Genomic DNA, 12,042 nt, shown 5'->3' on the forward strand with positions numbered 1-12,042 from the left:
GGCAGAATTGAAGAGAGAAAAAATTTGATTATCAATGCATCACAACCACACTAGCCTAGTATTTCTTGCCCTGGCGCAGGACATCGCCAAACTCCTCCAGAGGGCTCCGGATGAGCTTGGTGTCCTTCCAGAGGTTGGGGGTGAGGAAACCGTAGCTGTTGACGACGGCAACGAAGGTGGCCTTGAGGGTGTTCTCGAGGGTCTTGGTGGAGCCGGAGGACGAGGTGTAAGCATCCTCGATACCGGCCAGCTGGAGGAGACGCTTGACGGCGGGGGAGGCAACGAGACCGGTACCGCGGGGGGCGGGAATGAGCTGCGGTTATTGTTAGTGGCTGGACGGGGCTGCAGAGGGAGAAAAAAAGGGTTGTACATACGCGAACCGAGACGGAACCGCACTTGCCGGACTGCTTGACGGGCAGCGAGTGAGGCTCACCGAGGTTGGTACCCCAGTAACCTCTCCGGACGGGAAGCACAGCCAGCTTCGCGATGGTGATGGCGGCACGGATGGCGGTCGCGACTTCCTTGGAGGTCTTGATACCAAGACCGATGTGGCCCTCGGAGTCACCGATGAGGACGATAGCCTTGAAGCGGGTGCGCTGACCGGCACGGGTCTGCTTCTGGACGGGCTTGATCTTCATGACCTCGTCCTTGAGCTTGGGCAGGAAAAAGTCGACGATCTGGAACTCCTTGATGGGCAGCGAGTGCAGGTAGATCTGCTCCATGCTGGTGATCTTGCCGGCCTTGACGAGACGGCCGAGCTTGGTGACGGGCTGCCACTCCTTCTCCTCCTGGCGGGGACCGCGACGGCCACGACGTCCACGGCCACGGCCACGGTCACCACCGCGGTCGCCGCGCGAACCGAATCCTCCACGTCCACGGGGGGCAGCGTCAGCCATTTTGGGTGTGTTGGAGGGAGGGAATTGGGTGGTGGTGGGTTGTCGAGATGAGGTTGTCGAAGTTGATCGCGGGTCTTGAATCGTTAATCCGAAATGATCTCGCTTGACTTGTGCGGATGCCCTAACCCTAGGTCCCGATTGGGATGAACATGGTCCGTGCGTTATTGACTTTCCGGGCGGGATCAGCTGACTGGGCCAGGTCAGGTGACTGCTCCAGGCCCGATCGATGAGAGAAAGAACAACAATCACAGGCCGAGATGTCTGGATGATTGACGATGGCAACGATGGTATGGATCTGTCAGGACAACTATAACTGTAGATGTAAAATATACTTCCAAACTAGACTACTATTATGACGCCATAACAAAATCCCTGCGGACATGGAGTGGCAATAAACGCCCTGGCGGGTACGTTTCCTATCCAGGAACGATCCTCCAGATGGCAACAACCTGACTCCGCATTTGTTATTTATCGTCTTTTAACCGCTGTTGCCCCGGGGTGTGTGTGTTTTCTCCATCCTCTCTATCCTTCATCATGTTACGCTGGTACTTTCTCTTCCCTTCAATGCCTTGTTATCGCTCACTCCCTCCAGGTACCAAACCAAGCTAGCCAGGAGGCCCATCCTCACTTCCAGCGTCACCAGCGCGGTACGACCCTCCTCCTCGCTCGCTCGTTCACCTCATAATAATATTGCAAAATAGGTACTATTCGGTAGTGGTGATGTCCTCGCCCAGCAAGTCATCGACCGGCGCGGCCTGGAGAAGCACGACTATGGCCGTACGGGGCGCATGGCTCTCTACGGCGGAGCTATCTTCGGTCCCGCAGCCACAGCCTGGTACGGCATTCTCCAGCGTCACGTCGTGCTGAAGGGCACCACCTCTACAACCATCGCCCGGGTCGCCGCCGACCAGATACTGTTTGCGCCCGTGAATCTCACCTGCTTCCTCTCCTCAATGGCCATCATGGAGGGCAGCGATCCTGTCGAGAAATGGCGCAATTCCTTCATACCCAGCTATAAGGCCAATCTGATTGTCTGGCCGTTTGTACAGGGGGCCAACTTTGCCTTTGTGCCCTTGGAGCTGCGGGTATTGGTGGTGAATGTGGTCAGCTTGGGTGAGTGAACGACTCGACGATCGGGATGGCCCAGAAACTAACTGTGGACAGGCTGGAACTGTTTCTTGAGTCTGATTAACAGTGGCGAAGAGTAAATTTGTGGGTTTCTTTCTTGTTGGCGCATTATACAGGGTTTCGTTCATTGTTGTGCTTCATATTGTGCCGTGATCAAGGCATGGTTCTGGTGATAATAGCGTGTCGTACATGATTTGACATAGAGTAGATCTTGAATCGTTCTTTTCATCTTCAAATATATTGAAAGCTGACTGCGACCGTATATTCGTGGATACTCATAGTCTACTTCGTACTATCACCCACTTGGGCAAAGCGGATCCCAAACAGGCAAGGCACTTTTTCTGCCGGCCTCGACCTTTCTCTCTTTCTCCCCCGACATTCATTGTCTCTCCCACACCTCGCCTTCATTTCTGCCTGGCGCAGACTAGCTGATCTGATTCCAGTCGCGTTCTCTCCGTGCGCTCTCTCTTTCGGCTGACCTGCCCCTGCGCTCTTCCGCCCGAAAATCTTTCCCGCTTTCCTCACTTTCTCAACCTCACCTCCGACCACCAACCACCCACCATGGCTGCTGCGACGGAGAACGGCCACATCGCAGTGGCAGATGAGAATGCCACCCCTGCGCCGACCACGGAGGCGGCTGATGGCCTGGTCACGGTTTTCCACGACCCTGAGAATTTCACCGTCAAGCACCCACTCATGCACGAGTGGACACTGTGGTTCACCAAGCCCCCCAGTGGCAAGGTATGAACTTTTTTTCTAAGATCAAATCCAATCCAACGCTGACGGCCTACTAGGGAGATAACTGGAACGATCTGCTAAAGGAGGTGGTCACATTCAACTCCGTGGAGGAATTCTGGGGCATCTACGTACGTTTTTCTTTTCTTTTTTTGGGGGGGACCATCGAGATCCTCACTAACTCACTCTCGTGCAGAACAACATCACTCCAACCTCCGAACTCGGCCTCAAGGCGGACTACCACCTCTTCAAGAAAGGCGTACGACCGGAGTGGGAGGACCTGCAGAACAAGCACGGTGGCAAGTGGTCGTACCAGTTCAAGGACAAGCGGTCCGTCCCCATCGACGAGCTGTGGCTGCACGCCCAGCTGGCCGCCATCGGCGAGACGCTGGAGGCCGACGCCGACAACGAGGTCATGGGCGTGGTGGTGAATGTCCGCAAGGGATTCTACCGTGTCGGTCTGTGGACTCGCACTGTGGGTAAGGGAACCCCCGCCGACAAGAACGCCCGCTCGCCCGCGCAGGGAAAGGAGGCCCTCGAGGCGATTGGCCGGCGGTTCAAGGAGGTGCTTCGGCTGAAGGATACCGATGTGGTGGAGTTCTCGGGACACACGGACAGCGCGCACAGTGGCAGCACGCGCGCCAAGGCGAAGTACGTGGTTTAGAGGGGAGAGGAGCAGTTTTCACGATAATGGATTAGATTCGAGCAGGACGGACGGATGGAAAAAAGTGACTCTCTGACTGATCGGTCCCTTCTGCATGGCAAGGGACTCGATAGCTTTCGATATGTATCTTACCTTTACTTTACCCTTCCCACACGCAATTCACGAAACATATGTCCTATCCCAAATCCAAGAATCATCTGTACATTATGATTATAGAGGCAGCAGATCCAGAATCTCCCGATCTTTCCCATGCTCCCGCTGCAGATACAAACAAATCGCACGACACTCCACGTTCGCGCGATGCCGAACCCACCAGATAATCTGAGCGGCCTTGTCATACCACATCGCCAACAACAGCAGCGCAACAGGATCCTTCTGTCTAAGCAACATCTTAAACACAGGCTCCATCTGACTCGAAAACGCCAACACCATACTCCGCGTAGCTTTCGTCCTCCTTCCAAGAAGCGGAACAAGGGTGCGCACAGCAGTAAAGTAAGGATTATTCTCCTTTGACGAAGTCGCATTCAACAAACACACGCTCTCCAGCGAGGACGGTATCGCACCAGCCGAAGAAGAAACAAGATCAAACATTGTGGAATACTCTTCCGCCATTGCCCGAAACAAACTATCCCCCCGTCTCGGCTCCGCAAGGCGCATAACGGCCATCTTCGTCTCGGCCATACGCACCCACTGCAGATCGGAGGGATCAGCAGCGCGCAACGGCCACGCGTGCGAAGGGTGGCTCGTATTCAGCGAGGAGAAGGTGATGATTCCCAGAAAGGTGACTGCCATCCAGAGCGGATCGCGGTCCTGGGGGGTGATGGGCTCTGAGAGTTTTCGGTTTAGGAGCGAGGCGCTTTGCGCTGAGTGGTAGATCTCGAAAATGGAAGGGGCTCCTGGATATCGGTTGTGGAGGTATCGGTCGTGCATGGCGGACATGGCTAGCACTGTGTGCATTAGGTAGGGATTCTATAGTTAGAGTGTAAGTAAAACCAACGCCCATACAATACATCCAGACATAGCTATCTGCGGATATTGGATAACCAGCATGCCATAGAGACAGGGTGGGGAGGGGTCGATGGAGGTAGTGCATACAACAAGAGCAAGCCGCAACACATCCTCCTGAAACACATTAACAATCGTCAAAACCGTCTGCCGCTGCTGAAACCCCGCCAGCCGGCGCACATCGTGACGATCCAGCTGCAGGTCTCGCACGCCGTCGGAGCTCACAGGCACCAGTGGCTCGATCTCAAGAGCCAGCGAGGTCGACCGATTGGGAGCGACATAATTGCACCAGACGCCGAACAAGCGGCATTTTTGGCATTGAGGACGTGTTTCATCGCACTGGATTCTATCGTTAGTGGGGAGGGGAGGGTGGAGGGGATTGGTCCAGCTGAGGATTGAGAGCGGGTTGCTAATGCTTACTTTCACGCGGCGCAGTTTGCAGTTTCCGCATCCTTGACGGGATTTTGTGTGGAAACGCCGTTTTCTGGGTTTTTGGATTGATATTGAACTTGAGGGATCTGGCATTATGGTTTGGGTTGATTGGTAAGAGTGGTGAGCTGTTTCGTGAGAGGGTGGTTGGTGGTGGTGATGTAGGGGATTGAAATAAGGTTACTCCGTAGTTAACTCCATAACTCCATGTAAAGTCCGTTGCCAGCCACGAGCATGATATGGAGGATGGAGAGGGGTTGAAGAGTGAGTTACTGTAAACCAAGTGAACAATTGGGATAGTTCTTTTGTCAGTGATGGTGATATTGAATTTACTGGTGCGTTGGATGTATATATCTGGCCGGTCGTTGAGTCGTGCGGCTCTACTACTGCCATACTCAAAAGCAGATGCCCCCACAGCCACTCAGGCATTGTTTCTCGGCTCGTACCCGATCCCTCACTGCATGTGAATCCCATGCAAACGGTACAATATAATTAGACTGAAAGATGGTTAGACTGTGGAGGGCCCTCACCGCTCTCGCTGGTGAGGGCCGGTATAAAGTATTCTAATGTACATGTCCAAATGTTGTTGAATATCGTGACGTGAACATGAGATTGTAGCTAGTATTGCTCAAACTGATCCAATCTGTAATACACTGTCTCATCTTCCCCATCTTCATCGCCAAATGCGAATGAAGTATCACATGACGACGGTTCGGGGCTGACACGCTGACACTTGAGCGATGCATACCCCGCCCGCAATGCTCCTCCTGAGTTCCTAACCTATTCTAACCTAAATGTTTTATCATTATGACAGCGCCACTCACAATGTATTTTCAGGATCACAATTCTGGAATGCAACTAGGGATCAATGAAGGCACAGTCAATGTTCAATTCAATCTTCATGAAGGTAGATTGTGAAAGTGCCAAAGCCGACGGGACTTGATTGACCAGATATAGACCCTTTGGATAAACTACAGACAGTGAATGGGGCCGAGTTGGACTCTTACGAGAATCAGCATGAGGACGAATGCCTTCTAGGCACCAGAACTGAGCTTCTCGACGAGATTGCAGAATGGGCTGTGTCACCGCACGGAAGGTGTATCCTCTGGTTGAATGGGATGGCCGGGACAGGGAAATCGACAATCTCTCGCACTGTGGCCAAACGCTTCAAAAAAGAGAAGAGACTAGGGGCAAGCTTCTTCTTCAAGAGGGGCGAGGGAGACAGAGGGAGTGCGAGGAAACTTTTTCCGACGATTACAAGACAGTTAACGAAGAGCATTCCCCAACTGACCCCTAGTGTCCGCGAAGCGATCCAAAACAACCCTGATATTGGAGGTAAAGGAATGGGGGAACAGTTTGACAAATTACTCCTACAGCCACTTCTAGGTTTGGATTCATATGCTCTCCCAGTCCCAAATATGGTCATAGTGATTGACGCACTAGACGAATGTGAGGTGGACAATGATGTTCAACTTGTACTCCAGTTGCTACCACAGCTAAAAGATTCAGAGGCTTTGCGCCTTAAGGTTCTATTGACTAGCAGGCCTGAATTACCGATTCGTCGCAAATTGAAAAAGCCTATCAAGCATGATTATAAAGACTTGGTTGTCCATGAAATCCCCAAGGAGCTTGTTGAACGTGATTTGTTATTATTCCTACATCACCGAATTCCGGAGATCAAGGAAGAGCGAGAACCTCCCCTACCTATGGACTGGCCTGGAGCCATAACAATCCAAAAGCTGGCAGAAATGTCTGTTCCGTTGTTTCTCTTCGCTGCTACGATATGCCGCATATTTGAGGACCCTGATTGGGACCCACTCGACAGTCTTCCTGAGATTCTCGCACATCAAAATGATGAGTCTAAACTAGAGAGCACGTATCTTCCAGTGCTTGATCGGCTTCTTAAAAGACAAACAGAAACGCAAAAAGCGAATCTGGTTCAGGAATTTCATCAAGTTGTTGGTGCAATCGTGACACTAAAGAGCCCACTCTCGGTTATCTCACTTTCAAGACTTCTAGGCCTCCCCGAGAGGCTAATTAAACTCAGACTAAACCCATTACACTCAGTTCTAAGGGTACCAAAGGATGCTTCACTACCAGTACACCTCTTTCACGTTTCATTTCGGGATTTCCTACTTGATCCGCAAACCTGCAGCAAAACTCTATTCTGGATACATGAGTCAAAAATGCATTATACTTTGGCGACTAGATGCCTCTATATATGCCAAAGTCTTCGGAAGAATATATGTGGCTTACAGAGCGATGGAACCCGACGTACAGACATTGATCCTCAGACTAAGGACAAATGCCTTCCTCCGGAGTTACAGTATTCCTGTCGATACTGGGCATTCCATCTAGCGCAATGCGCGAATTCGAGTGATATAATACATGACGCTCTTCAATTTCTCCAGGAGCATTATCTGCACTGGGTGGAAGTAATGAGCCTATTAGGTTTTGTATCGGAAGTAGCAGAGATGCTAAATCTTCTCCAGAAGTCTTTACCAGTAAGTCCCGTGAATAGGTATTTAAGATCCGTAATAATGAATATAGGGCGATCAACCTTGCGCAATATCTGATTTTCTTCAAGATGCCAAGCGCTTTATTGTTAAGAATCGCCAGATAGCCAACGAGGCACCTCTTCAAATTTATTGCGCAGGACTAATATTTGCCCCCCAAACGTCAATAATCCGTACCAAATTCAAAGGAAATCTTCCTACTTGGATATCTCAGTTACCACGAGTTGAGGAAAAATGGAGCGCAGAACTACAGACTCTCGAGCCTCATTCAGGCTCGATTCTCTTAGTGACCTTTTCGCCAGACGGCCGGGTACTAGCGTCTGCCTCTTCTGACAAGACAGTCCGACTTTGGGATGCCACGACAGGTGACCTAGATTGCATTCTTGATGGTCATTTAGACTCTGTTCTATCAATGGCATTCTCAGCCGACGGGAGGGTGCTAGTGACCGGCTCGAGTGACATGACGGTTCGGCGCTGGGACGCCTTGACAGGTGATCTACAGCAGATTATTGAGAGCCATCCGGGCTCGATTCACTCGGTAGCACTTTCTTCTGACGGCCGGCTGTTCATGTCTGGTGATGGTTATATAACAGCGCGGCTGTTAGATACTGCAACAGACGTCTCGCAGCAGATTCTAGTGGATGATCGCGATGTGAAAGGGCCCATGGTATTCTCGCCTGACTGCCAGCTACTAGCGTGCGGCTCTAGTGATGGAAAAGTTCGACTCTGGGATATTACGACAGGCGCCATAAAGCGGACTCTGAAGGGGCATTTATCTTCAGTTCTATGCGTGGCATTCTCGTCCGATGGCCGACTACTGGCATCCGGCTCTAATGATGACAAAGTCATACTCTGTTGGGACACCGAGACGGGTGTCCTGAAACTGAATCTCCAGGGCGATTCGGATTTCATTATCTCGGTGGCCTTCTCACCGGGTGGTCGTCTTATTGCCGCTGGCACCCTCGGGGGGACAGTCGAACTATGGGACACCACGACGGGCACTCTCACGCAGACCCTCCAGGGTCATCTGGGTTCGGTCTTTTCACTGGCATTCTCTCTCGACGGCCGGTTATTAGCCACTGCCTTAGATTACACAATTCGATTCTGGGACACTGCAGTAGATGTCATGCCACAGACTGTCGAGGGTCACTCAGGTCAGATTCTCTCACTGCAGTTCTCACCCAATGGTCGGCTGGTGGCATCTGGTTCTCACGATAAGACGGTCAGGCTCTGGAACACCACGACAGGTAGCCTAGAGAAGACTTTTACGAGTCATTCGGATTCGGTTCTGTCGGTAGCATTCTCGCCATCGGGTTGGCTGCTAGCGTCGAGCTCCTATGATCAGACAGTTAAGCTCTGGGATATCGTGACGGGCACCTTGAAGAAGACCCTCGAAGGTCATTTGTCTTCAGTTCAGTGTGTCGCGTTCTCACCATGCGGTTGCCTGCTCGCGTCTGGCTCCTTTGATGGGACCGTTCAGCTTTGGGATACCACGACGGGAACTTTGAAGCGGACTCTGAAGGGCCATTTTAGCTCGGTTTTGTTGGTGGCATTCTCCTTCGACAGCGGATTACTCGCCTCGAGCTCCGATGATAGGACATCCGACTCCGGAACAATCCGACTCTGGGACGCTATCAATGGCACGACTCAACGGATAATCAAGGTTGGAGGACTGATCAAAACCCTTGATTTCTCGGATGATGGTTCATGTCTAAAGACCAATCTTGGATCCTTCAATATCCTGTCTAACTGTGCCCCTCGTAACCTTGCTCCTCGTTTGGACACGGTCGAGGTCTCTGTGCAAGATTTTCAGTGGGTAGCCCTTGACAGCAAGAAAACCCTGTGGCTCCCTCATGACTATCGGCCTACTTGTTCGGCCGTTAGAAATATGACGCTTGCTCTAGGACATGCATCGGGGCGGATTTCATTCATGTGTTTCACTTCAAACCAGGTTATGTAGAATCTCGCTACTTCTGTCTTGGAGTTTCGTGTCTGTGTGTACGGGAAAACAAATTGTATTATCATTTTCGATATTCTTTTTATTCTGTCAACAGATTTGTGAACCAGCACTGTCTATTATTTACGTTAACTTGGACATTACGAGACTTGCTCAACGTGACACACCCATACTCCCGGGTTAGTGTCTTGGCAGCGGGGCCAAAAAGGAGGGAAAGCGTGCACAGTGATAAAGCTGGTCTTACTGCTGTCTATGCAGTATATATTCCGCTACTGTTCAACTTGGCACACGTTTTCTTCCAACAAATCGTTCTGTCTGTTTAGCAATACTGCTTTCCATGTCATCAACTACCAAACCGACTATCGTTCTCGTGCATGGCGCATGGCATGGCTCGTGGTGCTGGAGATTCCAAATCCCCACGCTCGAGGCTCTCGGCTATGTCGTGGAGGCTGTAGACCTGCCATGCGTTAGTGGGGTAGCCGGCATAACGCAGTTCGACGACGCGGCCCACGTACGATCCGTTGTGGAAGCGCAGATCTCTATGGGTAAGCGTGTCGTTGTTCTCGCGCATTCCTACGGAGGACCGATTGCGAGTGCTGCCATCAAAGGGCTGGCCGACAAAGGCGTCCTAGGGATGGTCGCTCTCTGTGCCTATATCTTCCCTGGAGGCATGGACCAAGGCGCGGCCATTCGCGACATTGGCGGCCTGCCCTACGTGACGTGGGACGTGCCGAGTGAAGGCCTCTTCCTCGCCAATGATCCGCGCAGCTTGTTTTTCCCTCCAGATGCGCCTGCAGACCGAACCGACTGGGCAGTCCCGCAGCTTCGCCCGCAGAGCATGGCCGCCAACACGGGCATTGTGCCGCCTCAAGCCTGGCAGGACGACTCTTATACTGGGAGATTAGGCTATATTAAGTGCACGGCTGATGTCGTCCTTCCAATCGCCCAGCAGGACGGCATGGTGGCGGGCGCAGGTGGCCAGGAGAAATGGGTAATTCGCACTCTCGAGGGTTCCGGCCATAGTCCCTTCCTTTCGCGGCCCCATGAGGTAGCCGCTGCATTTCAGGAGATCGTGAATGAGTTTGAGGCCAAGCTCTGACAGGAGGAAGGATTGATAAGCTCGCTACCGAGATAATTTTTCTTGTTCGGATCAGCCCGTGAAAACGAGGGCCCGGATATTAGGAGTCGTAACCTATGCATGGAATGAATTCTCGAAGATAACAATCTCGTCTACAAAAGGTCGAGACTTGTCAAGCAGGAGATCGCACAGACCCTCTAGCAACAATGGATCATAGTATGTCTACGGCCGTTCCGATCTAAGAGGAATCTATTTTTGAGTACTGCTGTATAATGACCACCACCGTCACCTCTAACAATGATTAATGACGATCGCGTCGGGAAAGAACACTCGTTCCTGGAGTGTCCACCGTCGAGCCTATCGCGTCCTCATCATTCGTCCCCGAACGAGGTCCGACAGCAGAACGGGCCATTTCTCATTGGATCCTCAACAGCCAGCGTGTGATGGACCAACGTCCAAGGTAGTATGGCGAACGTACTGGCCCGACGAGACCAAAAGATCATCGGGCCAAGCACCACCGGCAATGCAGCTTAAAATGCTTGGCCTGCCCATCTTTTTTTTCTCTGCTCCCCAGGTCCTCGTGTTGGAGTTGAGGCCGGTGTCGGATTGCCCAGTGTCAGACCCAGAATGACCCCATTGCCAGGGCTTGGATCTCACGCCCTTCCAGCAGACTAGCGGAGGATACTTCGGCTAACCCAACCGAAGTCGGAGCGATAACCAGGGGGCCCTCACTACTTATTGGCGCTGATCCCAGGCTGACGCTCGGCTCTGCTTTACTTCACTTCTTCACATTCTTCACTTCTTGACTTTTCTCTGACACCTATTGACACCCTCATTATGATTGATAATACCCCAGACAGCCAGAAACCCTTATCATGACTACTGGCTTGGCAAAGACCCGACTCCACCGCAACCCGTCGGCCTCTTACGAGATGATAATTACCACATCGTTACCCCAGATGAGCACCAATGCACCTTGGCAGTTCGCTCTCACTGGCCGGCCACGGTCGCCTCGGCCTTATGCACGAGACCAAAGGATCGGACTCCGGGGTAGCATCTGGACGATGCCGATGAGACGATCCTGAGACCCCAACCATGATGATTCGACCGATCGAGTCTATCAGCTCCTCCCTCCTCCACCCCCTCCTTCCCGCCGGAGAAGCCCGAGGTTGCACGCGTAGTGACAGCACTCGGAGATTGCTTAGCAGGAGGCCAGGACCGCCTGGCTTGCCAAGGATGCGCCCGTGACCACCATGCTTTTCGCGACCGGACCGGAAGCGGCGTGAGACACACCAAGAATGCGCGGGTTCGATATCGCGACGGAGTCCGGAGACGGGGGCTCCGGAATGCGCCAGCGGTTGTTGGCAAGGGCCCAAAAAAAAAAAAAAAAACCAACGTGGCTCGGTTCGCCTACATGACAGCGGCGAATTTTCAGCTCACCGGGTTATCGGCCGCCAAGACAAGGACCAACACCGGAACCAGCAGTTCCATAGTTCAGGGGTCAGTCTTCTGGCAGCGATTATTCGACAGGACCCTGAATCGCCTCGTGGCCATTCACCGTGCTCACCCAGCCGTGCTGCTGTTTGATCGACCCTGTTGGATACATACATGGAAGGCTTTGTTTTCGTGCTCTC

General features: G+C 52.3%; 6 protein-coding genes across 6 annotated transcripts; 4 read left to right on the forward strand and 2 right to left on the reverse strand.

Annotated features, from left to right (window-relative positions):
- Positions 1-55: 55 nt before the first annotated feature.
- On the reverse strand, positions 56-896 carry PFLUO_LOCUS3418 (40S ribosomal protein; the record flags this gene model as incomplete). The annotated part of the gene is made up of 2 exons (XM_073780662.1): positions 56-313; positions 375-896. The coding sequence occupies 2 exons, from the start codon at positions 894-896 to the stop codon at positions 56-58; spliced, it is 780 nt and encodes a 259-aa protein (XP_073637495.1).
- Positions 897-1,430: 534 nt separating this feature from the next.
- Positions 1,431-2,104, forward strand: PFLUO_LOCUS3419 (Protein required for ethanol metabolism; the record flags this gene model as incomplete). The annotated part of the gene is made up of 4 exons (XM_073780663.1): positions 1,431-1,441; positions 1,489-1,543; positions 1,598-2,009; positions 2,061-2,104. The coding sequence occupies 4 exons, from the start codon at positions 1,431-1,433 to the stop codon at positions 2,102-2,104; spliced, it is 522 nt and encodes a 173-aa protein (XP_073637496.1).
- A 481-nt stretch (positions 2,105-2,585) lies between these two features.
- On the forward strand, positions 2,586-3,423 carry PFLUO_LOCUS3420 (eukaryotic translation initiation factor 4E; the record flags this gene model as incomplete). The annotated part of the gene is made up of 3 exons (XM_073780664.1): positions 2,586-2,765; positions 2,819-2,890; positions 2,956-3,423. The coding sequence occupies 3 exons, from the start codon at positions 2,586-2,588 to the stop codon at positions 3,421-3,423; spliced, it is 720 nt and encodes a 239-aa protein (XP_073637497.1).
- Positions 3,424-3,633: 210 nt separating this feature from the next.
- Positions 3,634-4,362, reverse strand: PFLUO_LOCUS3421 (uncharacterized protein; the record flags this gene model as incomplete). Its single annotated transcript, XM_073780665.1, has 1 exon — positions 3,634-4,362. One exon carries the CDS (start codon positions 4,360-4,362, stop codon positions 3,634-3,636), a length of 729 nt encoding a protein of 242 aa, XP_073637498.1.
- A 3,423-nt stretch (positions 4,363-7,785) lies between these two features.
- On the forward strand, positions 7,786-9,333 carry PFLUO_LOCUS3422 (uncharacterized protein; the record flags this gene model as incomplete). The annotated part of the gene is made up of 1 exon (XM_073780668.1): positions 7,786-9,333. The coding sequence occupies one exon, from the start codon at positions 7,786-7,788 to the stop codon at positions 9,331-9,333; it is 1,548 nt and encodes a 515-aa protein (XP_073637499.1).
- Positions 9,334-9,667: 334 nt separating this feature from the next.
- On the forward strand, positions 9,668-10,429 carry PFLUO_LOCUS3423 (uncharacterized protein; the record flags this gene model as incomplete). Its single annotated transcript, XM_073780669.1, has 1 exon — positions 9,668-10,429. One exon carries the CDS (start codon positions 9,668-9,670, stop codon positions 10,427-10,429), a length of 762 nt encoding a protein of 253 aa, XP_073637500.1.
- Between the last annotated feature and the right edge of the window lie 1,613 nt (positions 10,430-12,042).

Source organism: Penicillium psychrofluorescens (genome assembly GCF_964197705.1).
Source record: "Penicillium psychrofluorescens genome assembly, chromosome: 2".
NCBI lineage: Eukaryota > Fungi > Ascomycota > Eurotiomycetes > Eurotiales > Aspergillaceae > Penicillium > Penicillium psychrofluorescens.